The following is a 25,584-nucleotide window of genomic DNA, read 5'->3' as shown; positions in this document are numbered from 1 at the left end:
TGCCCTAACCCCCTGGATGGCAGCGCAGCTCTGAAGCCCCTCACGGCAATAAGCAGCCTGCCAGTCGTTCCCCCAACTGATGCAGACACCAACACACTGGCCCAGCAGTGGGAGAGCGGCAGCACGCGCCGGGGATGGCGGCACCAGAGGGGACCAGGAGTGACCCGTGTGTGCCAGCAGTGTGAGAGGGAACCGGGAGTGGCCTGTGCAAGCCAGCTGCAGCGGTGACCGAGCAGCCTGGGAGTGGCTCGCACGTGCTGGTGGCCGCGGCACCAGAGGGGCCTGGAAGAGGCCCACGCAAACCCGCAGTGGTGGCAAGGGAGCAGCCTGTGTATGCTGGCAGTGGTGGCACCAGAGGGGAATGGGAGAAACTCGCGCACACCTGTGGCAGCACCAGAGGGGCCCGGGAGCAGCCTGTGGGAGCTGGCGGCAGTGGCGGAATAGCAGCCCAGGAGCAGCCGCACCCCCAGCAGTCTCCCAGAATCCCAGCCCAATGCACAGCTGCTCAGGCCAGACCCAAAGGCTGCTGCTGACACACAGCTGCCTGGCAGGTGCACCGTTTTCGCGGGGGAGCGCACCTGGCGTGCCTGCCACTCCCCACAGGACACAGTGCTGCTCTGAAAGAAACCCCGCCCACAGCAGCTTAGGGGATTAACCTGGTGGCAGCTCCAGGAGTGCGGGTAACTGACACAGGCAGCAGAGAAGGGCAAGCTGTCCAGCAAGCAGGAAAGGACTTTCTTCTCTCAGCTAATCACCTGCTACCTGCCTACAGCCACCGCTATCACCATGAAAAGGCATAACAGTTTAGTCCAGTCCAAAAATAGTCCAGACAACCCCTGAGAGAGGACCTGCAGAGATGTAACCAGTCTCCCTGAAAAAGAATTCAAAATACAAATCAAAGGCATGCTGATGAGAAATATGCAAGAGCTAAAGGAACAAGTACAGAGGGAGACTACAGAAATAAAACAGTCTCTGGAAAGACTTAAAAGCAGAATGGATGGGATGCAAGAGGCCATTAAAGGAATAGAAACCAGAGAACAGGAATGCATAGAAACTAATGCAGAGAGGGATAAAAGGATCTCCAGAAATGAAACAATATTAAGAGAACTGTGTGACCAATCCAAAAGGAACAATATACGCATTATAGGGGTACCAGAAGAAGAGGAAAAGGGATAGAAATTGTCTTTGAAAAAATAATTGCTGAAAACTTCCCCAAACTGGGGGAGGAAATAGTTGCCCAGACCATGGAAGCACACAGAACTCCCAACAGAACAGACCCAAAGAGGACACCACCAAGACAGAGAATAATTAAAATGGAAAAGATCAATGACAAGAAAGGAGTATTAAAGGCAGCCAGAAAGAGAAAAAAGGTCACCTACAAAGAAAAACCCATCAGGCTATCACCAGACTTCTCAAAAGAAACCTTACAGGCCAGAAGAGAATGGCATGATATATTTAATGCAATGAAACAGAAGGGCCTTGAACCAAGGATAGGGTATCCCTCACGATTATCATTTAAATATGAAGGAGGGATTAAACAATTCCCAGACAAGCAAAACTTGAGGGAATTCACCTCCCACAGATCACTTCTACAGGGTATTTTAGAGGGACTGCTCTAGATGGGAGCACTCCTAAAAAGAGCACAGAACAAAACACCCAACATATGAAGAATGGAGGAGGAGGAATAAGAAGGGAGAGAAATAAAAAATCATCAGACAGTGCTTATAATAGCTCAATAAGCAAGTTAAGTTAGACAGTAAGATAGTAAAGAAGCTAACCTTGAACCTTTGGTAACCACAAACTTAAAGCCTATAGTGGCAATAAGTACATATCTTTCAATAATCACCCTAAATGTAAATGGACTGAATGCACCAATCAAAAGACACAGAGTAATAGAATGGATAGAAAAGCAAGACCCATCTATATGCTGCTTACAAGAGACTCATCTCAAACCCAAAGACATGCACAGACTAAAAGTCAAGGTATGGAACAATATATTCCATGCAAACAACAGGGAGAAAACAGAAAGTGTTGCAGTACTACTATCAGACAAAATACACTTCAAAAAACAAAAAGTCACAAGAGATAAAGAAAGACATTACATAATGATAAAGGGCTCAGTCCAACAAGAGGATATAACCATTATAAGTATTTGTGCACTCAATACAGGAGCACCAAAATATGTGAAACAAATACTAACAGAATTAAAGGAGGAAATAGAATGCAATGCATTCATTTTAGGAGACTTCACACCACTCACTCCAAAGGACAGATCCACCAGACAGAAAATTATTAAGGACACAGAGGCACTGAACTACACAGTAGAACAGATGGACCTAATAGACATCTATAGAACTCTACATCCAAAAGCAGCAGGATACAAATTCTTCTCAAGTGCACATGGAACATTCTCCAGAATGAACCACATACTGGGCCACAAAAAGAGCCTCAGTAAATTCAAAAAGATTGAAATTCTACCAACCAACTTCTCAGACCACAGAGAACTAAATTGTACAAAGCAAAAAGGCCCACAAACCCACGGAGGCTTAACAACATGCTCCTAAATAATCAATGGATTAATGACCAAATTAAAATAGAGATCAAGCAATATATGGAAACAAATGAAAAGAACAACACAGCCCCAACTACTGTGGGACGCAGCAAAAGCAGTCTTATGAGGAAAGTATATAGCATTCAAGGCATATTTAAAGAAGGAAGAACAATCCCAAATGAATAGTCTAACGTCACAATTATCGAAACTGGAAAAAGAAGAACAAATGAGGCCTAAAGTCAGCAGCAGGAGGGACATAATAAAGATCAGAGAAGAGATAAACAAAATTGAGAAGAATGAAACAATAGAAAAAATCAGTGAAACCAAGAGATGGTTCTCTGAGAAAATAAACAAAATAGATAAGCCTCTAGCCAAACTTATTAAGAGAAAAAGAGAATCAACACACATCAACAGAATCAGAAATGAGAATGAAAAAATCATGACAGACTCCACAGAAATACAAAGAATTTTTAAATACTACTATGAAAACCTATATGCTAACAAGCTGAAAAACCTAGAAGAAATGGTCAACTTCCTAGAAAAATACAACCTTCCAAGACTGACCAAGGAAGAAACACAAAATTTAAGCAAACTGATTACAAGCAAAGAAATTGAAGTACTAATAAAAAATCTACCCAGGAACAACACTACGGGGCCAGATGGATTTACCTCATAATTTTATCAGACATACGGAAAAGACATAATACCCATTTTCCTTAAAAGTTTTCCAAAAAATAGAAGAGGAGGGAATACTCCCAAACTCATTCTATGAAGCCAACATAACCCTAATACCAAAACCAGGCAAAGACTCCACCAAAAAAGAAAATTACACACCAATAACCCTGATGAACGTAGGTGCAAAAATACTCAACAAAATATTAGCAAACTGAATTCAAAAATACATCAAAAGGATCATACACCATGACCAAGCGGGATTCATCCCAGGGATGCAGGGATGGTACAACATTCAGAAATCCATCAACATCATCCACCACATCAACAAAAAGGACAAAAACCACATGATCATCTCCATAGATGCTGAAAAGCATGACAAAATTCAACATCCATTCATGATAAAAACTCAACAAAATGGGCATAGAGGGTAAGTACCTCAACATAATAAAGGCCATATATGATAAACCCACAGCTAACATCATACTGAACAGCAAGAGGCTGAAAGCTTTTCCTGTGAGATCAGGAACAAGACAGGGATGCCCTCTCCCCACTGTTATTCAACATAGTACTATTATTCAGCATAGTACTGGATGTCCTAGCCACGGCAATCAGATAAAACAAAGAAATACAAGGAATCCAGATTGGTAAAGAAATCAAACTGTCACTATTTGCAGATGACATGATAGTGTACATAAAAAACCCTAAAGACTCCACTACAAAACTACTAGAACTAATATCAGAATTCAGCAAAGTTGCAGGATACAAAATTCACACACAGAATTCTGTAGCTTTCCTATACATTAACAATGAACTAATAGAAAGAGAAATCAGGAAAACAATTCTATTCACAATAGCATTAAAAAGAATTAAATAAGTAGGAATAAACCTAACCAAGGAAGTGAAAGACCTATACCCTAAAATCTGTAAGACACTCAAGAGAAATTAAAGAGGACACTAACAATTGGAAACTCATCCCATTTCCCTGGCTAGGAAGAATTAGTATTGTCAAAATGGCCATCCTACCCAAAGCAATATACAGATTTGATGCAATCCCTATCAAATTATGAACAGCATTCTTCAATGAACTGGAACAAATAGTTCAAAAATTCATATGGAACCACCAAAGACCCTGAATAGCCAAAGCAATCCTGAGAAGGAAGAATAAAGTGGTAGGGATCTTGCTCCCCAACTTCAAGGTCTACTACAAAGCCACAATAATCAAGATAATTTGGTACTAGCACAGGAACAGATCCACAAACCAGTGGAACAGAATAGAGACTCCAAACATTAACCCAGACATATATGGTCAATTAATATATGATAGAGTAGCCATGGACATACAATGGGGAAAGGACAGTCTCTTCAACACATGGTGCTGGCAAAACTGGACAGCTACATGTAAGAGAATGAAACTGGATCACTGTCTAACTCCATACACAAAAGTTAATTCAAAATGTGTCAAAGACCTGAATGTAAGTCATGAAACCATAAAACTCTTAGAAAAAAATATAGGCAAAAATCTCTTAGGCATAAACATGAGTGACTTCTTCATGAGCATATGTCCCTGGGCAAGGGAAACAAAAGCAAAAATGAAGAAGTGGGACTGTATCAAGCTGAAAAGCTTCTGTACAGCAAAAGACACCATCAATAAAACAAAAAGGTACCCTACAGTATGGGAGAATATATTTGTAAATGATAGATCCGATAAAGGCTTGACATCCAAAATATATAAGGAGCTCACCCACCTCAACAAACAAAAAACAAATAACCCAATTAAAAAATGGGCAGAGGAACTGAAGAGACAGTTCTCCAAAACAGAAATTCAGATGGCCAACAGACACATGGAAAGATGCTCCACATTGCTAGTCATCAGAGAAATGCAAATTAAAACCACAATGAGCTATCACCTCACTCCAGTAAGAATCACCACCATCCAAAAGACAGACAACAACAAATGTTGGTGAGGTTGTGGAGGTAGGGGAACCCTCCTACACTGATGGTGGGAATGTAAGTTAGTTCAACCATTGTGGAAAGCAGTATTGAGGTTCCACAAAATGCTTAAAATAGAAATACCATTTGACCCAGGCATTCCACTTCTAGGAATTTACCCTAAGAATGCAGCACTCGTTTGAAAAAGACAGATGCACCCCTATGTTTATCACAGCACTATTTACAATAGCCAAGAAATGGAAGCAACCTAAATGTCTATCAGTAGACGAATGGATAAAGAAATGTGTGACATATACACAATGGAATATTATTCAGCCATAAGAAAAAAACAAATCCTACCATTTGCAACAACATGGATGGAGCTAGAGGGTATTATGCTCAGTGAAATAAGCCAGGCAGAGAAAGACAAATACCAAATTATTTCACTCTTATGTGGAGTGTAAGAACAAAGAAAAACTGAAGGAAGAAAACAGCAGCAGAATCACAGAACATACGAATGGACTAACAGTTACCAAAGAGAAAGTGACTGGGGAGGATGCGTCGGAATTGAGTGATAAGTATGGGGAAAAAGAAAGGGGGCATTAGAATTAGCATGTATAATGTGGCGGAGGATACAGGGTGGGCTCTACAACACAGAGAAGACAATAGTGATGTTACAGCATCTTACTGCACTCATGTACAGTGACTGTGAAGGTGTATGTGGGGGGGTCTTGGTTTTCGGGGGAGCCTAGTGAACGTAATGTTCTTCATGTAATTGTACGTTAATGATACCAAAAAAAATTTATATGATTAAAAAAAACCCTTTACGAGGCTTCTAAATGAAACCCCCATCTTAGAGTCTCCATTTTATGAGTCATTTTTCTAGACTGTGTATTCCTCTTGTAGGTTGAGGTAGAAAAAAAAATTGAGAATCACTGACTTAGAGCATTAAGTTTTTAGGGATTCTTTTGCTTATTATTATTTCAAGGTATCATTGATAAACAATCTTATGAAGGTTTCACATGAGCAGCATTGTGGTTATGACATTCACCCATATTATCAAGTCCCCTCCCATTCCATTGCAGTCACTCTCCATCAGTGTAGTAATATGTTATAGAGTCACTACTTGTCTTCTTTGTGCTATATTGCCTTCCCTGTGCCCCCCCCTGCATTGTGTATGCTAATCATAATGCATCTTAATACTCTTATCCCTCGCTTCCCACCCAACCTCCTCAATCCCTCCTTTTGGTAACCACTGGTCTCTTCTTGGACTCTGAGTTTGCTGCTGTTTTGTTCCTTCAGTTTTCCTTTGTTGTTATACTCCAGAAATGAGTGAAATCATTTGGTATTTGTCTTTCTTCACCTGGCTTAGTTCACTGAGCATAATATCCTCTAGATCCATCCATATTGTTGCAAATGGTAGGATTTGTTTTTTTCTTATGGCTGCTTAATATTCCATTGTGTATATGTACCACATCTTCTTTATCCATTCATCTACTGATAGACATTTAGGTTGCTTCCATTTCTTGGCTACTGTAAATAGTGGCTGTGATAAACATAGGGGTGCATATGTCTTTTTGAATCTGGGATCTTGTTTTCTTCGGATAATTCTTAGGAGTGGTATTCCTGGGTCAAATGGTATTTCTGTTTTTATTTTTTTGAGGAACCTCCATATTGCTTTTAATAATGGTTGAACTAATTTACCTTCCCACCAACGGTGTACAAGGGTTCCCCCTTCTCCATATCCTCGCCACTATTTGTTGTTGCTTGTCTTTTGGATGTTGGCAATCCTAACTGGTGTGAGGTGATATCTTATTGTGGTTTTAATTTGCATTTCCCTGATAATTAGCAATGTGGAATGTTTTTTCATGTGCCTCTTGGCCATCTGAATTTCTTCTTGGCAAAGTGTCTGTTCATATCTTACGCCCATTTTTTAAATCAGGTTATTTGCTTTTTGGTTGTTGAGGCATGTGAGTTTTTTATTTTGGATGTTAACCCCTTGTCAGATATGTCATTTACAAATGTATTCTCCCATACTATAGGATGCCTTTTTGTTCTGCTGTTGGTGTCCTTTGCTGTACAGAAACTTTTTATTTTGATGTAGCCCCATTTGTTCATTTTTGCTTTTGTTTCCCTTGCCCAAGAGATGTATTCAGGAAAAATCGCTCATGTTTATATATTCAAGACCGTTTTGCCCATGTTTCCTTCTAAGATTTTAATGGTTTCATGACTTATATTCAGGTCTTTGATCCATTTCAAGTTACTTTTGTATATGGAGTTAGACAGTAATCCAGTTTCATTCTCTTACATGTAGCTGTCCAGTTTTGCAAACACCAGTTGTTGAAGAGGCTGTCATTTCCTTTATTGTATATCCATGGCTCCTTTGTCGTGTATTAGTTAACCATTTATGCTTGGGTTTACATCTGGGGGGGTCTCTATTCTATTCCGTTGGTCTATGGGTCTGTTCTTATGCCAGTACCAAATTGTTTTGATTATTGTGACTTTGTAATAGAGCTTGAAGTCAGGGAGTGTAATCTCCCCCAGCTTTATTCTTCCTTCCTAGGATTGCTTTGGTAATTCGGGGTGTTTTGTGGTTCCATCTGAATTTTAGAACTATTCGCTTTAGTTCATTGAAGAATGCCGTTGGAATTTTTATAGGGACTACATTGAATCTGTTGATTGCTTTAAGCAGGATGGCCATTTTAACTATTAATTCTTCCGATCCATGAACATGGTATGTATTTCCATTTATTTGTGTCTTCTTTAATTTCTCTCATGAGTGCCTTGTAGTTTTCAGGGTATAGGCCCTTCACTCCTTGGTTAGGTTTATTCCTCGGTATTTTATTCTTTTGATGCAATTATAAGTGAAATTGTTTTCCTGATTTCTTCTTATAGTTCATCATTAGTATATAGGAGTACAGCAGATTTCTGCATATTAATTTTGCATCCTGCAACTTTGCTGAATTCAGATATTACTTCTAGTAGTTTTGCTGGGGATTCTTTAGGATTTTTTATGTTCAATATCATGTCAACTGCAAACAGTGGTGGCTTGACTTCTTTCTTACCAATATGGATGCCTTTTATTTCTCTGTGTTGTCTGATTGCTGTGGCTAGGACCTCCAGTACTATGTTGAATAAAAGTGGTGAGAGTAGGCATCCTTGTCTTGTTCCCGATTGTAGAGGAAAAGCTTTCAGCTTTTTGCTGTTATGTGTGATATTGGCTGTAGGTTTTTTTATATATGGCCTTTATTATGTTGAGGTACTTGCCCTCTATGCCCATTTTGTTGAGAGTTTTTTTATGAATGGATGTTGAATTTTGTCAAATTATTTCTCAGCACCTATGGAGATGATCTTGTGATTTTTGTCCTTTTTGTTGATGTGGTAGATGATGATGATGGATTTTTTAATATTGTACCATCCTCACATCCCTTTAGGGATTCTTGAATTTGACTTCACTGGTGATGGGTTTAAGGATGGTTAGCATATACATGTATCCGAGAACTCTGTCCCACTTGTACATCTCAGAGAGCTGTCTAGGGTTTAAAGTAAACCTCAGAAAAAAGAAAGGGTGAATCTTGCCAGTGTTCATCAGTCTTGGAGAGTGACCCCATGATAAGGTCTTCCTCCTTGGCAGGGTGTACAACTGTCAGGTCCTGCTGAAACAGCTTAAGTTAGAAGTGGGGATTCTGTAAAAGGCAGTCCCCAAAGTTGAGGTAATTTTTTAAAGAGTTTTTTTTTTTCTTTTTCTTTTTCTTTTTTTAATTGAAGTGTAATTTTCATACCCTATTTGGTTAGCTTCCTGGGTATAGTATAGTGATTTGACATTTATAGATACTGCAAACTGATCACCACAGTAAGTCTAGGTACCATCTGTACTATCTGTCACCATACAAAGTTAATACAATATTATTGACTGTATTCCCTGTGCTGTACATCACATCCACATGACTTATTTACAAACTAGAAGTTTGTACCTCTTGATCCCCTTCACCCATTTCATTCCTCCTTTCCCCTCTGGCAACCACCACTTGGTTCTCTGTAACTATGAGCCTGGGTTTTGCTTTGTTTATTTTGTTTTTTAGCTTCCAGTGTAAGTATAATCATGTGGTATATGCCTGTTTTGGTCTGACTTACTTCACTTAGCATAATATCCTCAAGGTCCATCCATGTCACACATGGCAAGGTTTTGTTCTTTTTCATGGCTAAATAATATTCCATTGTACATATGTGTGTATTGATATATACACACACACCCCTCCCCAACACCACATCTTCTTTATCTAAGGGGTATTTTTTAACGTTACATCCTAGGTTTTAATTTCTAAGTGTGTTTAATGTATTACTAGTAAATTAGTTTTCTGCTACATTGAAACTACTATGAAAACATACTGTTAATTTAAACTGTCCACCATTCTCTTGAGCTTCTATATCCATTTGGGTATTTCAGTGCCTCCAGAAAGAGTTGAGAAGATAATGGATCAGATTGAAAAGTACATCATGACTCGTCTCTATAAATATGTATTCTGTCCAGAAACTACTGATGATGAGAAGAAAGATCTCGCTATTCAAAAGAGGATCAGGTAGTTGTTTGTTTTGCTTTGTCTTACTGTATTTATTACTTACTATTGGAAGAAGTCATTGTGGGGAAAACAGGGCCCTTGAGTTTCAGACCTTGAGAGCAAGTAACAGCCTAGGTAACTACTGTAGAATATGAATTTCTTTGTGGTGCCAGATGGTAATTTGTAAATTTGAGAATAATAAATATAGTTAGTTGATAGGAGAAAATGGCTCAAGTCAACAGCTTACTTATCCATCTGACTCCAAGCAGTTAGATAACCAGGTCTGATGTTCAAGATTGTTTCAAATCTCCAGCATTTCCAGGGAACAGGAGGAAATTTCATTATTTTCTCATTTCATTGTATTAACTGTCTCATCAGGCTGTGAATATCCATATCGAGGCAATGCGTGTCATTCCTCATCCCTACCATGGCTGCTCATTCAGCCACTCCTCCAGTCACATCTTTCCTAGCACTGGCTTGATAACTCTTCCCAGAGCACCCAGTGTTCCATGGCAGTAGAGAGCCAGTGCTCTGCATTCCAGCAGCAGTGAAACACTGAGAAAATAGGCCATGTAAATATGAGAATTGGGTCCAAGGCTGAGCATGATGAGGTGCTTCTGGAGAAGTGGGTCCTAGGAATCCCAAATGTAGTTCCCAGACATCAGGGCTTGCAGCTAGAGATCTGTGCTTGATGGTGTTGAGCCAGAAGTAACTAAAGGACTAGACGGGCTTCAGACTGACATGCAGGGTGAGAACATTAGTTAAGCAAGTGGTGAGGGTCAGCAGCAGAATCTCTAGAGGGAAGATAGGGTGCAATGAGGAAATTCAGTGGGTCCAGCTGGGGTGACATATGCTTACTGACCTTGTACACAGGGTCTGGTGTGCCTTAAAAGTCGAGAGCAGAACCCTAAAAGGACATTAATGGAGATGGACAGTGAGAAGAGGGAGCAGCAGATTCTTCTCAAATCTGCATTCTCAAATATTAAGTGCTATTTCAGCTGGTAAAATTGTCTTCTGCTTTTCTTGCAATAAGTGCGGAAGAGAAGCCTCATCTTAGAATTCTAATTACATCAGCTGAGGTCTTAATAGGTGCCGGGGCAATGGGCCTGGACATAGGATTGCCTGATTAGTCAGTGGTGCCCCATATTTCCTCTTAAGTGAAGGAAATGACAAGATAAATGACTGCAGTCCATTCTTCGAACTCTTTTTTACTTTCTCCCTCTTTGTAGAGCCCTGCACTGGGTTACACCTCAGATGCTTTGTGTCCCTGTTAATGAAGAAATTCCAGAAGTGTCTGATATGGTGGTGAAAGCAATTACAGGTCAGTGAAACTGAGAGCTTTTATATTTGGATGTTTTTCCCTTAAAGTTAATAAACCCATATGTCAGTGAGCAAAAGGTCAGTACAGTATTTGTAAAATGGAGCCTGCCAGAGATATACTGGTAAAATTGTGGAATGTGGTAGAAGAGATTTCCTAGAGTGTTAACAAATTTGAGGCATTCAGGTTAGCAAGTAAACTGCTTTTCCCTTTGCTTTCTGTGACCAAGGTCTCATATTTATTGGGAGTCGAACAAAACTAAGGTCAACTCAGGTATGTTTCTTAAAACTCAGTTGCATTTATATAAACCAAAATAATTCTGGAGGGAGAAAAGAGAGTTGGTGAGGCAAGGTAATAATCCCCAAGCTAGAGACACATGTTAAAGTGATGCCTCTAATTGGTTGTTAATCAGAGATGTGCTTTGATTTTTCTGGTTTATTCAGGAAGTAAATAAAGTGCCCTAAACTGATACAGCTCTGCCATTTTGAACCAGTCTAGGAACCTAATAAGGTTTCTGTTTCTTATTCGTAGGAATAACCCAGCAGAAGTGCAACACAAAAAACTAATGGAGGAGACATCCAACGTTGGCCAGCTTCTCTTTAAGGAGAAGAGCTAGAAAGACTTGCTCATTTAGAGATTATTAATGGAATTCTGCTGGGAAGGAAAGTGGGTCAGCTGATGTTAGCAGAGTTGCAGGCAGGCCATTAAGTAGGTTCCTTTGGTTTTAAGAACCAGAGATTAACTCAAGTTACAGGAAGAAATGGGGGTTTGCTTAAAATATTATCAGAGTTGGAAGGGAGGTAGTACTGTGACAGAAACTGAGCTCCATGGCCCCTCTAGGGACTGGGTCATCTGCTGTTAACATGCTTGTTCCCACTTTTCCAGTTTAGCTTTTCTTTGTACATTTGTACCTTTTGACTCCTGTTATTAATGAGTTATTCTCTGTAGTTCCCCTTGTAGAGTATTTGGCCTAGCTGAACACCGTTGTCTTTGTCATTCAAAGCTTTTCTGCTGGGCTGCATCAGAGGTCCCATGAGTTAACTAATTCCTTTGGGTCAAGGCCCACCATCACTCCTACCTTTTTCTCAGGGAACATCTAAGATACTGAAGGTGAGAGCCTCCCAAAAGTCTGGGTATGGATCTTGTATTTGTGTTTTTTCCAGACTTTCACCAAGTTCAAGACCAACTGGTTTATATTTGAAATACTGCCATAGGAATTTATGTTGAGGAGTCTCTTGAAAAGCAACAGGACAGACTTTGTAAAACCAGAAACATAAGTGCCAGATCATTGTTCCCTTAAAATTAGATCTAAGGGAAATTCAGTATATCAGGTTTGTTAATAGAATTTAAGAGGTGAAACTTCTTTCAAGGCGTCTGAGTTGGAGCTATAGGAGACCTTTTCATAGTAGAAATTCAGTCACAAAATTTTAAAAGCCTTCTTAATCTTTCTCATCTTAGTCCCCACATCTGGCAATTCATATGCAGACACATTCTGCCTAAATGAGAACCAAAGGCTATATGATCACTTTCTTCCTAATCTAAAATTGTTGGGGTTGGAGCCAAGATGGTGGCGTGAGTAAAGCAGTGGAAATCTCCTCCCCAAAACATATATATTTTTGAAAATGCAACAATTACAACTATTCCAAAAAGAGAGACCAGAAGATACAGGACAACAGCCAGACTATGTCTACACCTGTGAGAACCCAGCACTTCGTGAAGTGGGTAAGATACAAGCCATGGCCTGGCAGGACCCGAGCACCCCTCACCCCAGCTCCAGGCAGGAGGAGAGGAGTCAGAGTGGGGAGGGAGAGGGAGCCCAGGACTGCTAAACAACCAGCCCTAGGCATCCACACCGGAGTGCAGACACACAGTGTGTGGGGTGCTGGATACTAGTGAAACGGGGCAGTAAAATCTGCAAGCAGGACCCCGTAGCCGGCACCCCTGGGACAAAGATAAGCGAGTGCCCTTTGAAAGTCTTAAAGGGACAGGGACCCCACAGCTGGATGGAGGCATCCTGGCACAATCAGCTCAGCAGCTGGGAACCTGGGGAACACCGGGCACCCTAACCCCCTGGGCGTCAGCACAGCTCCAAGGCCCCTCACAGCAATAAACAGCCTCCTGCCCGTTCCTGCCCCAGCGCGACCTCGCCATAGAGGAGCCCACAGCAACTGTGTACAGAGCTTCCTTCACAGTGGCCGGGCAAGAATCAGAGACCCCATCTGCACACATCTGCCCAGCACAAGCTGCTAGAGGTCACCATTCTCCCAGAAGAGGAAGGCCACAAACACGTGCCAACTACCCATGACTATCTCTATTGCCATGAAAAGGCCGAATAATTTGATGCAGACCAGATTAACCCAGACAGTCTCCCCTAAAAAGGAATCTGGGGAGATAGACTGAACCAATCTTCCTGAAAAAGAATTTGCAAAGTCATAACCATACTGATGGACTTGCAGAGAAATATGAAAGAGCTAAGGAGGGAGAATACAGAATTAATACAATCTCTGGAAGGATTTAAAAGCAGAATGGATGAGATGCAAGAGGACATTGATGGATTAGAAACCAGAGAATGGGAACACATAGAAGCTGACGCAGAGAGAGATAAAAGGATCTGCAAGAATGAAACAATATTAAGAGAACTGTGTGACTAATCCAAAAGGAGCAATATCCACATTATAGGGGTACCAGAAGAAGAAGAGACAGAAAAAGGGATAGAAAGTGTCTTTGAAGAAATAATTGCTGAAAACTTCCCCAAACTGGGGGAGGAAATAGTCTCTCAGACCACAGAAATACACAGAACCCCCAACAGAAGGGACCAAAGAGGACAACACCAAGACACATAATAATTAAAGTGGCAAAGATCAAGGACAAAGACAGAGTATTAAAGGCAGCTAGAGAGAAGAAAAATGTCACCTACAAAGGAAAACCCATCAGGCTGTCATTAAACTTCTCAACAGAAACCTTACAGGCCAGAAGAGAATGGCATGATATATTTAATGCAATGAAACAGAAGGGCCTTGAACCAACAATATTGTATCCAACATGATTATCATTTAAATATGAAGGAGGGATTAAACAATTCCCAGACAAGCAAAAGTTGAGGGAATTTGCCTCCCACAAACCACCTGTACAGGGTATGTTAGAGGGACTGCTCTAGATGGGAGCATACCTAAGGCTAAACAGATGTCATCACGGAAAATAAAATCACAGCAAAGAAAGCAGATCAACCAAATACTAACTAAAGGCCAAAAATAAAATCAACTACCCACAAAACAGTCAAAGAAAACACAAAAGAGCACAGAATAAAACACCCAACATATAAAGAATGGAGGAGGAGGAATAAGAAGGGAGAGAAATAATCATCAGTGTTTATAATAGCTCAATAAGTGAGTTAAGTTAGACAGGATGATATTAAAGAAGCTAACCTTGTTTAGTAACTACGAATCTAAACCCTGCAATGACAATAAGTACATATCTTTCAATAATCACCCTAAATGTAACTGGACTGAATGCACCAATCAAAAGCCACAGAGTAACAGAATGGATAAAAAAGCAAGACCCATCCATGTGCTGCCTACAAGAGATTCAACCCAAACCCAAAGACATGCACAGACTAAAAGTCAAGGGATGGAAAAAGATATTTCATGCAAACAAGGAGAAAAACGCAGGTGTTACAGTACTAGTATCAGACAAAATAGACTTCAAAACAAAGAAAGTAACAAGAGATAAAGAAGGACATTACATAATGATAAAGGGCTCAGTCCAACAAGAGGATATAACCATTCTAAATATATACGCACCCAACACAGGAGCACCAGCATATGCGAAACAAATACTAACAGAATTAAAGGAGGAAATAGAATGCAATACACTCATTTTAGGAGATTTCAACACACCACTCACTCCGAAGGATAGATCCACAGGACAGAAAATAAGTAAAGACACAGAGGCACTGAACAATACACTAGAACAGATGGACCTAATAGACATCTATAGAACTCTACATCCAAAAGCAACAGGACACACATTGTTCTCAAGTACACATGGAACATTCTCCAGAATGGACCACATACTGGGTCACAAAAAGAGCCTCAGTAAATTCAAAAAGATTGAAATTCTACCAAGCAACTATTCAGACCACCAAGGTATAAAACTGGAAATAAATTGTACAAAGAAAGCAAAAAGGCTCACAAACACATGAAGGCTTAACAACATGCTCCTAAATAATCAATGGATCAATGACCAAATTAAAATAGAGATCAAGCAATATATGGAAACAAATGATAACAACAACACAAAGCCGCAACTTCTGTGGGACACAGCGAAAGCAGTCTTAAGAGAAAAAGTATATAGCAATCCAGGCATATTTAAAGAAGGAAGAACAATCCCAAATGAATAGTCTAACATCACAATTATCGAAACTGGAAAAAGAAGAACAAATGAGGCCTAAAGTCAGCAGAAGGAGGGACATAATAAAGATCAGAGAAGAAATAAAATTGAGAAGAATAAAAAAATAGAAAAAATCAATGAAACCAAGAGGTGGTTCTTTGAGAAAATAAACAAAATAGATAAGCCTCTAGCCAGACTTATTAAGAGAAAAAGAGAATCAACGGACATCAACAGAATCAGAAAGGAGAAATGAAACAACTCGACGGGCCCCACATAAATACAAAGAATTATTAGAGACTACTATGTAGAGACTACTATGTAGAGACTACTATGAATACCATATGCTAAAAAGCTGGAAAACCTAAAAGAAATGGACAACTTCCTAGAAATATACAACCTTCCAAGACTGACCAAGGCAGAAACAGAAAATCTAAACAAACCAATTACCAGCAAAGAAATTGAATCGGTAATCAAAAACTACACAAGAACAAAACCCCTGGAACAGATGGATTTACCTCGTAATTTTATCAGACATACAGACAAGATATAACACCCATTCTTCCTAAAGTTTTCCAAAAAGTAGAAGAGGAGGGAATACTCCGAAACTCATTCTATGAAGCCAACATCACCCTAATACCAAAACCAGATAAAGACCCCACCAAAAAAGAAAATTGCAGACCAATATCCCTGAAGAACATAGATGCAAAAATACTCAAAAAAATATTAGCAAACCTAATTCAAAAATACATCAAGAAGATCATACACCATGACCAAGTGGGAATCATCCCAGGGCAGCAAGGATGGTACAACATTAGAAAATCCATCATCATTATCCACCACATCAATAAAAAGAAGGACAAAAACCACATGATCATCTCCATAGATGCTTAAAAAAGCATTCGACAAAATTCAACATCCATTCGTGATAAAAACTCTCAACAAAATGAGCATAGAGGGCAAGTACCTCAACATAATAAAGGCCATATATGATAAACCCACAGCCAACATCATGCTAAATAGCGAGAAACTGAAAGCTTTTCCTCTGAATTCAGGTACAAGACAGGGATGCCCACCCTCCCTGCTGTTATTCAACATAGTACTGGAGGTCCTAGCCACAGCAGTTAGACAAAACAAAGAAATACAAGGAATCCAGATTGGTAAAGAAGTTAAACTGTCACTATGTGCAGATGACATGATATTGTACACAAAAAACCCTAAAGACTCCAATCCAAAACTACTAGAACTAATATTGGAATTCAGCAAAATTGCAGGATACAAAATTAACATGCAGAAATATGTGGCTTTTCTATACATTAACAATGAACTAATAGAAAGAAAAATCAGGAAAACAATTCCATTCACAATAGTATCAAAAAGAATAAACTACCTAGGAATAAACCTAACCAAAGAAGTGAAAGACCTATACCCTAAAATCTATAAGACACACTTAAGAGAAATTAAAGAGGACACTAACAAGTGGAAACTCATCCCTCATCCCATGCTCCTGGCTAGGAAGAATTAATATCATCAAAATGACCATCCTGCCCAAAGCAGCATACAGATTTGATGCAATTCCTATGAAAATACCAACAACATTCTTCAATGAACTGGAACAAATAGTTCAAAAATTCTTATGGAACCACCAAAGACCCCGAATAGCCAAAGCAATCCTGAGAAGGAAGAATAAAGTGGGGAGGATCTTGCTCCCCAACTTCAAGCTCTACTACAAAGCCACAGTAATTAGGACAATTTGGTACTGGCACAAGAACAGAGCCACAGACCAGTGGAAGAGAATAGAGACTCCAAACATTTACCCAAACATATATGGTGAATTAATATTTGATAAGGGAGCCATGGACATACAATGGGGAAATGACAGTCTCTTCAACAGATGGCACTGGCCAAACTGGACAGGTACATGTAAGAGAATGAAACTGGATCACTGTTTTAACCCCATACACAAAAGTAAATTCAAAATGGATCAAAGGCCTGAATGTATGTCATGTTACCATAAAACTCTTAGAATAAAAAATAGGCAAAAATCTCTTGGACATAAACATGAGCAACTTCTTCATGAACATATTTCCCGGGCAAGGGAAACAAACGCAAAAATGAAGAAGTGGGACTATATCAAGCTAAAAAGCTTCTGTACAGCAAAGGACACCATCAATAGAACAAAAAGTTTTCCTGCAGTGTGGGAGAATATATTCATAAATGACAGATCTGATAAAGGGCTGACATCCAAAATACATAAAGAGCTCATGCACCTCAACAAACAAAATGCAGATAATCCAATTAAAAAATGGGCAGAGGAACTGAAGAGACAGTTCTCCAGAGATTCAGATGGCCAACAGACACATGAAAAGATGCTCCACATCGCTAGTCATCAGAGAAATGCAAATTAAAATATCAATGAGATATCACCTCACACCAGTAAGGATCACCACCATCCAAAAGACAAACAACAACAAATGTTGGCGAGGTTGTGGAGAAAGGAGAGCCGTCCTACACTGCTGGTGGGAATGTAAATTAGTTCAACCATTAGGGAAAGCAGTATGGAGGTTCCTCAAAATGCTCAAAATAGAAATACCATTTGACCCAGGAATTCCACTTCAAGGAATTTACCCTAAGAAGGCAGCAGCCCAGTTTGAAAAAGACAAATGCTGCGATAGTGTTTATCGCAGCACTATTTACAATAGCCAAGAAATGGAAGCAACCTAATGTCCATCAGTAGATGAATGGATAAAGAAGACGTGGTACATATACACAATGGAATATTATTCCGCCATAAGAAGAAAACAAATCCTACCATTTGCAACAACATGGATGGAGCTGGAGGGTATTATGCTCAGTGAAATAAGCCAGGCGGATAAAGACAAGTACCAAAGGATTTCACTCATATGTGGAGCATAAGAACAAAGCAAAAACTGAAGGAACAAAACAGCAGCAGAAACACAGAACTCAAGAATGGACTAACAGTTACCAAAGGGAAACGAACTGGGGAGGACAGGTGGGAAGGGAGGGATAAGGGGGGCAGTGAAGAAAGGGGGTATTTGGATTAGCATGTGTTATGGGAAGGGCTGTACAACACAGGGATGACGAGTAGTGATTCTGTAGCATCTTACTAAGGTGATGGACAGTGACTCTAATGGGGTTTGTGGGGGGAACTTGAGGAAGGGGGGAGCCTAGTAAACATAATGTTCTTCATGTAATTGTAGATTAATGATACCAAAATAAAATAAATAATCAGGACAGTCTAAAACTGTCATCTTAATATGGAGATAGCAGTTCAGTTTCTCCAGATCGTCCTATGTGCTCCTAATCATCACTGTGGGTTTTGTTTATAAATACACTGAATGAGGCATTTTCCCTGTTGGTTGGCATCTGTCATCTAGTGGGTAGAAGCCAGGGATGCTGCTCACCACCCTGTGGTGCAGAGGACACTCCGTTCAGCAAAGCATTATCTAGTCCAAACTGGTCAGTAGTGCCGAGACTGAGAAACCTTGGCCTCTAGGAGTAGCTTACTTGCTTTTTGAAACCCCATTAAGGTCTGGACATCTGCTGATATAGAGCACCACACTCAGCCCTAGCTTTCCTCCTGATGCAATAAAAGCCCTGGGCAGAAGACCCAAAGCAGTTATCTGAGGAGTCTGAAAATAAAAATAGGCAGACTGGGGAGTGAAATCATCCCTAGAAGAGTTGCCGATGTGCTGGTGGTCCTGGTCTGTGAGCGTTTTCCCTCCACAGCCCTGGTTAGGCTTTGGGGCACTCATGTCATGGTACAGGGCTCCTGAAGAGTTCCCCAGAAAAGTTGCTTTCAGGCTGAAGGACACCAGGAAGAGAGGGTTTGATGCAGGACAGGGAGTGGAAGAAATCACTTGGGTTTGGGGTTTTTCCCCTTCATTCTCCTTCCTTTACCTTCCCTTCTCTTGTTCTTAACATTCCTGGTCCTGCCTTTTGGTAGTGGCAGCTATGCATGTCCTGGTGAAAAGTAATGCCCTTTCTATTCACTTTAAAACTTAAAAAGATTAATGAGAAAGTGATTACTATTATAAAATGGAGATTAAAAATCAATAATAAAAGATAGAATAGGGCTAATGGAATTTATAAAAATGGTTAAAAATCTTCTCTGAAGTCTTTTTTGTAAGTAATAAGTTCTATTCAAATAGAAAAATAAGTAGACTCTACAGTTACAGAATCAAGAGGTTAGAAGAACTACACAATAAAATAAGCAAAAATTACACAATTCCCACAGTAGATAAGTAAGTATGGGGAATAAAAGCGTGAAGTAAGTTAAAATAGGTTTCTCCACTGGGGAGTGTTTCTATCGTCCGCACATTAGCCTTCCGTGGCTGGTGGCCCTGCATGGGCTCTTCCAGGGGGCACCTTAGGGCTGAGAGTCGAGAGCAGAAGGAACCCTGTGGCACCACCACCATCCTGCCTAAACCTGAAACTTCTATTCCTGCTAGCGGCAAGAATTTGCTGTCAAAATGAATAGTCTCAGCTGTTTTCCTTGATGATGCTCTAGACTGCAAGCAGAAATATATGTACACAAAAGCACACTCTGTCCCCCTCTTTCGTTACTCTGGCAGTTTGCACCTGCCTCCTGGTCTGTGTGCCACAGGTTGTGCATTTATAAGGGCACACCATTTGAACTTGGTGTAGTTAAGGACAGCAAAATAATTTTTCTCTATGAGAAATAAATGTTATTTATGAGATTAAATTTATACTTACTTCATCTGTTCTGATAACCAGCAGGTTGTAAGTGTCATAAAGGTGCCCTCAGATGTTCATAGCTATTGATTTACATGCCATGAGGACTGGCCACTGTGTACCTCTGTGTGACTTCAGTAGCTGTAATTTGATATCCAATACAAAGATGATTTATGTAATAGCCACCTTTCTAAAAAGTAGTATGTAAATTGAGGCTTTCTAAACCAAGTTTTTCCATATATTAGAAGAACAGAAGCAGTAAAAAGACTTCTGAGTTCTCTATGGAGCTCATAAGCAATTTACCATCATGATGAAAAGCATGGGCTTTAGAGCCAGATCAGACTTGGTGTCACATTCCCCCCTTTGTCACTTGCCATCTCTATGATCTTGGACAATCATCAAACTTTCCTGAACCCCAGTTCCCTTCCTAATAGTATCCATTGCGTATCTGAGGATGCAAAGAAATATGCTTGTAGAGCATGCTGAGTGGGGCCCAGCTGTGTGTTCTTCAAGGCTGAGCTGACGTGTGCCATCTGTGTGGCCTGTTTTTCATACACTAAGTGATCGGGTGGACAAGAGGTGAGTGAGGGTATCTCTGAACTTAATAGATAAAAGAGGATTATCCCAGTGCTCCATTATGTCATTATTTTCTCACTGGAAGCAGTGTCTCTTCTGCTTTATAGACATCATTGAAATGGATTCAAAGCGTGTGCCCCGAGATAAGTTGGCCTGCATCACCAAGTGCAGCAAGCACATCTTCAATGCCATCAAGGTCACCAAGAATGAGCCAGCTTCAGCTGATGACTTCTTACCCACTCTCATCTACATTGTTTTGAAGGGCAATCCCCCACGCCTTCAGTCCAATATCCAGTATATCACCCGCTTCTGCAACCCAAGCAGATTGATGACCGGAGAGGATGGCTACTATTTCACCAATCTGGTACGTGTTCGATTTCTGGTATTATGGAGAACCATGAAGGTATTTATTTCAGCGATGTGACAGGTCTCTCACAAGTCCGTGACCGGTTAATGCTCCTAAGTTGAGCATAGCTGACGATGCTTGCTGGGTATCACAGGGCACATGTGAACAGGCATGCAAACTCCCTGCCTCCCTGAACTTCACCAGAGACTGGTACTCTTACAGGAAACTGGTGGGCATGCTGAGGTTTCTGCTGCTATTAACCATCATTCTCAGGGTCCTGCGTATAAGAGCCATTTGCTTAGGCAGGTTTCGCCCATGAATAAGTCAGATCTTGGACTTTGATTCCTTTATGAAAACACTTAAGATTTATTTTTAGTTTTATTTCTACATGTTACCTGTTATAATATGTATATATTATTTTTCTTTGTGTGATATATTTTTACATCCTAAATATGTATTCACTTCTGTACCTAATTTTTTATTTGTCTATATTTTCTTTTCCTTATTTAAGTGTGTAAGAGTGTCCCACCACTTTGGGTCCCACCAAACCTGGGGCTGCCCAGTTACTCCCACCCTCACTCTCAGCTGCTCGTTGTTACTACAGTTGCCTCCGTCTGGGCGTGGGATGTGCAGGTGGGAGGACTTGGGAATGCCCTTTTTCACAGTGATGCTTTCTCTATTATTTGCAGTGTTTTTATCTCCTGGATACCTGGATGTCCACTTCACAAAAATTGGGACTCCACAAAAAAGTTTAAGTGGCTGAAGTACTTATATTTCTTAACATAAGTGAAATGTGCACTACCTGAGAGAACAGTCTTTGAGTTTAGTTGTTTATCCAGAGGTCTGGAAGTCTCGGAAGTATGGAGCTGGAGACACAGCTGGTAGGGGAGGAAGCAGGACCAGCAGGAGGTGGAGGGTGGTCCTCACCGTCAGCAGTGGAGGCTGCTGTCTTCCCAGCACCTTGGCCTACAGTCGTCACTGTTTGCGCCTTCTTTCTTCAGCCTCTTCTTGCCTGGGTTAGAGTCTGACTTCTAATCTCAGTGCTCCAGTGAAACTGCTATGGCAAAAGTGGAAAATCTGTCAGTTGCCAAATCCCATGGAAACCCTCAGTGTTCATCATCACTCTTGATGACTCCTTCGTTCGAGAACTTCTTAAGTCACTTGGCATCCGTAATTCCATTCCTTCTTTGTCTCTTCATAGGCTTTATGTTCCCTGCTTCCCCTTGAATTGTGTTATTCCCTGGGGTTCTGTCCTCTCTGCATCTCTGTGCCTGGGCTGTCTCCTCTGGTCACAGCTCTGCTGGCCACCTATACATGGTGACCCACAGGTTTCAGTCACCTGGTTTGACCTCATGTTGAGTTCCATATTCGGCTACTTACTGTGCCTCAAATTTAATTTGTTCAAAACTGAAACTGCTTCCCTGTTACATGTTTTTTTCTAATAACACTATTTCCATTAGTTACAATACCATATATCCTTCACCTAAGCCAGGAAAGTTAGAATCTTAGATTTTCTCCTCTCAACAAGTAACAAACAGGCTACGGCAACCCACACACAGTGTGAGCCTGAGAGGAAGGGTCAGATGGGCATGTTCTCTTCAGACAAGTCAGTTGTAGATGTGCCAAGTGTTCCTTAAAGGGATACTTCACTTCTTATGAGTAATAATGTTAGGATGCTTGAATGAGTTTCTCAAAGGACATCTGGAAAGCTGCCTATTTTTCCTTGTTATGTTGCATGTTCTTCTTGTGAAATATCTTTTTATAAAATGTGAAGACGGCATGTGTTCCTTATAGAAAAATTTAACCAGTATATAACTAACATTTCACTCAACAGTAGCCCTAGGATTTCTATACCAATAATTGCTACCATTTATTCATTAATCACTACAGACCTGTGAATTAAATGTGTTACACATGTGATGTTGTTTAATTCTCACAATAAATCTGGGGTGGTATTTCCCCCATTTTATAGATGTGGAAACCTCAGAGAGCTTCAGGTAGCTTTCCTAGGATGACACAACTCTTGGCTGTCAACTGACAGAAATGACAGTTAACTCAAGTTGTCTGATTTCAAAGCTTGTTCTTTTAACCATTTGTTAAAATATCTCTTTGAGAAACAGGTATGTGCCACACCAGTACCCGAGGACAATCCCAGTAGCTGGCCATGCCTTGAGTGGGCATTGTGGGGCTGGCAAGACCTCAGAAGGGAGTGGCTTCATGGGTAATGTGCCCCAAACACTTAGCCCTTAAGTTCCCAGCCACAGCAGTGATTTCTCTGCCTTGCAACATGGCAGGAAAGCAGAGAGCTTCTGACTTGAAGGAGTCATTCAGTTTTAGTCCATAGGAAGCTCTGTAGTAGTCAGCTGCAGGTGCCTCCTCAAATATTTCACTTTGCACAAGACCCCAGGGCCTTTGAACCATAGAGAAGACCAAATTTCTGACAGACTCATTAGGAGTTGGCACTAAGATTTAATTATGGGTTTTTTGTTTTGTTTTGTGTTGTTTTGTTTTGTTTTAAGGAAAAAATATATTATTTTAGGTGGGAATATAAAAGAAACCTGATAGGCTGCGAATTGATCACTTTTAAAGCTCAAGTCCATGGAAGTTTATTAAACTGGTCTGTCTACTTTCCTTCTGTTTTAAATTCTCCATAGTAAAAGGATTTTTTAAAAATCTATTTGAATATTTGTAGCTTTCCTCATATGATCATAATAAATAATATTCTCCTCTTTTTGTAGTGCTGTGCCGTGGCCTTCATTGAGAAATTAGATGCCCAGTCTTTGAATTTAAGTCAGGAAGATTTTGATAGATACATGTCTGGGCAGTCTTCTCCAAGGAAGCAAGAGTCTGAGAACTGGTCTTCTGATGCTTGCTTAGGGGTTAAGCAAATGTATAAAAACTTGGATCTCCTGTCTCAACTGAATGAACGACAGGAAAGGATCATAAATGAAGCGAAGAAACTTGAAAAAGACCTAATAGAGTGGACGGATGGAATTACAAAAGAGGTTCAAGACATTGTAGAGAAATGTCCACTTGAAATTAACCCCCCAAATCAATCTTTAGCAGCTATTGACTCTGAAAATGTTGAAAATGATAAACTTCCTCCACCATTGCAACCTCAAGTGTATGCAGGATGAGAAACATTTACACGGATAGTATTTATTTGAGCCTAAATCGTAGCTAGCCCTTACTACAGTCCACTGATGGGGATCTAGGCTATAACTTAACTGCTTATAAATGTCAAAGCATTTTTAAAGGTACAGTTTATGGGGATTGTTTTGTTTTTCCTGTCACGAAAGCTTAGTAAATAATAAAATACTATTTATTTGAGATACTGAAATAGATTCATTTAAGGCTTGTGTGAAAGTTCTGTCCAAATATATTTTTTCTCCATGATTTTTCTGTGTGCTTCCTCTGTGCATTCACTGTGGTTTGGATTTGGGTATAAATTGACTTTTAAAGGATAAAACAAATGAATACTATAAAATGTATATTTAAGGGAATTCAACGGTACCACTAACCTACACTTTGAAATAATTTTCTAATTATAAAGATAGAAGATGCATTGATAAGTAAATACATAAAATTATAAACATGTTTAAAAAAAAAGGAATGGTGTCTCCTGTGCATGGCATTACATGTGTTAATAATTTTTTTTTCTAGTTTAAAATGACATATATTGAATGTTTGCCTTTAACACTGTTTTATTTGGTTTGCCCCACTAAAATGAATCAAAATATTTAGACACACTCCCCTTAAAATGTTGACTTCATTTTTAGCAGTACATTAGCCCTAACTCTGAGGTCCTGTGTAGTCAGACTGAGACACCATTGAAGTTCAGAATAATTTTTAGGTCATTAAAGTTACTGTTCAGTACAGTGAGTTAAACACTTTGATCCATGTTTCTTATACCTCTTTCCTCCATTCTTTCAACAAATATTTAATGGACTCTTTTGAAAAGGAGCTGGCCCTGAATCTGTGTTAAAAGTCAGGAACAAATGGAACTCTGGGTGGAACCTAATGGGGAGTCCCTCAGCCACCACATGCAGAGCCTTCTAGAGGGACAACCCAGACATGTCACATAAACCTCTTCCAGGGCCTCTCAACCTCTCGGTACTGTTGCCATTTGGAGCCTGGGAACTTATTCTGGGGCTGCCCTGTCTGTAATAGGACGTTTAGCAGCATCCCTGGCCTCTATACCCACTAGATGCAAGTAACACCCCCTACAGTCGTGAAAAATCTCCAGATATTGCCAGAATGTCTCCTGGGGGCAAAATCACCCAGGTAAGAACCATTGATCTACTTTGTAAGTAGAAGAGTTGTCCTCCTGGTGTTTAACACAATGTAACCAAAGAATATTGCATTAAATGCACAGTGTAATAATGTTAACTGATAGCTCATTCAGTGAGGCAGTGTGGAACCTTTTCTCACCCTAATAAAACCTTTCATAACATATACATAATTTATGATCCTCCTTCCAGTCAGTGATTTCTACAGATTATCAGTGTAACTGTGGAATTGTAATTTC

General features: G+C 40.1%; 1 protein-coding gene across 8 annotated transcripts in view; it reads left to right on the top strand.

The window, feature by feature from the left end:
- Positions 1 to 24,452, top strand: part of RABGEF1 (RAB guanine nucleotide exchange factor 1) — a 102,817-nt gene extending 78,365 nt beyond the window's left edge. For 7 of the 8 annotated variants that reach the window (XM_017653164.3, XM_017653159.3, XM_017653162.3 and 4 more), the window contains 4 exons: positions 9,603 to 9,735; positions 10,944 to 11,035; positions 20,818 to 21,074; positions 23,795 to 24,452. In XM_017653164.3, coding sequence (XP_017508653.2) covers positions 9,603 to 9,735; positions 10,944 to 11,035; positions 20,818 to 21,074; positions 23,795 to 24,193 — 881 coding nt within the window. In that variant the 3' untranslated portion in view covers positions 24,194 to 24,452. Of the gene's footprint in view, positions 1 to 9,602; positions 9,736 to 10,943; positions 11,036 to 20,817; positions 21,075 to 21,745 lie in introns of all 8 variants that reach the window. The other variant, XM_073215227.1, reaches the window with a different exon arrangement.
- Positions 24,453 to 25,584: the final 1,132 nt, after the last annotated feature.

This window comes from Manis javanica, chromosome 10, assembly GCF_040802235.1.
Source record: "Manis javanica isolate MJ-LG chromosome 10, MJ_LKY, whole genome shotgun sequence".
In the NCBI taxonomy this organism is placed as follows: domain Eukaryota; kingdom Metazoa; phylum Chordata; class Mammalia; order Pholidota; family Manidae; genus Manis; species Manis javanica.
Note: the sequence above shows the minus strand (reverse complement) of the source record. Positions and strands in the feature narration are given on the sequence as shown.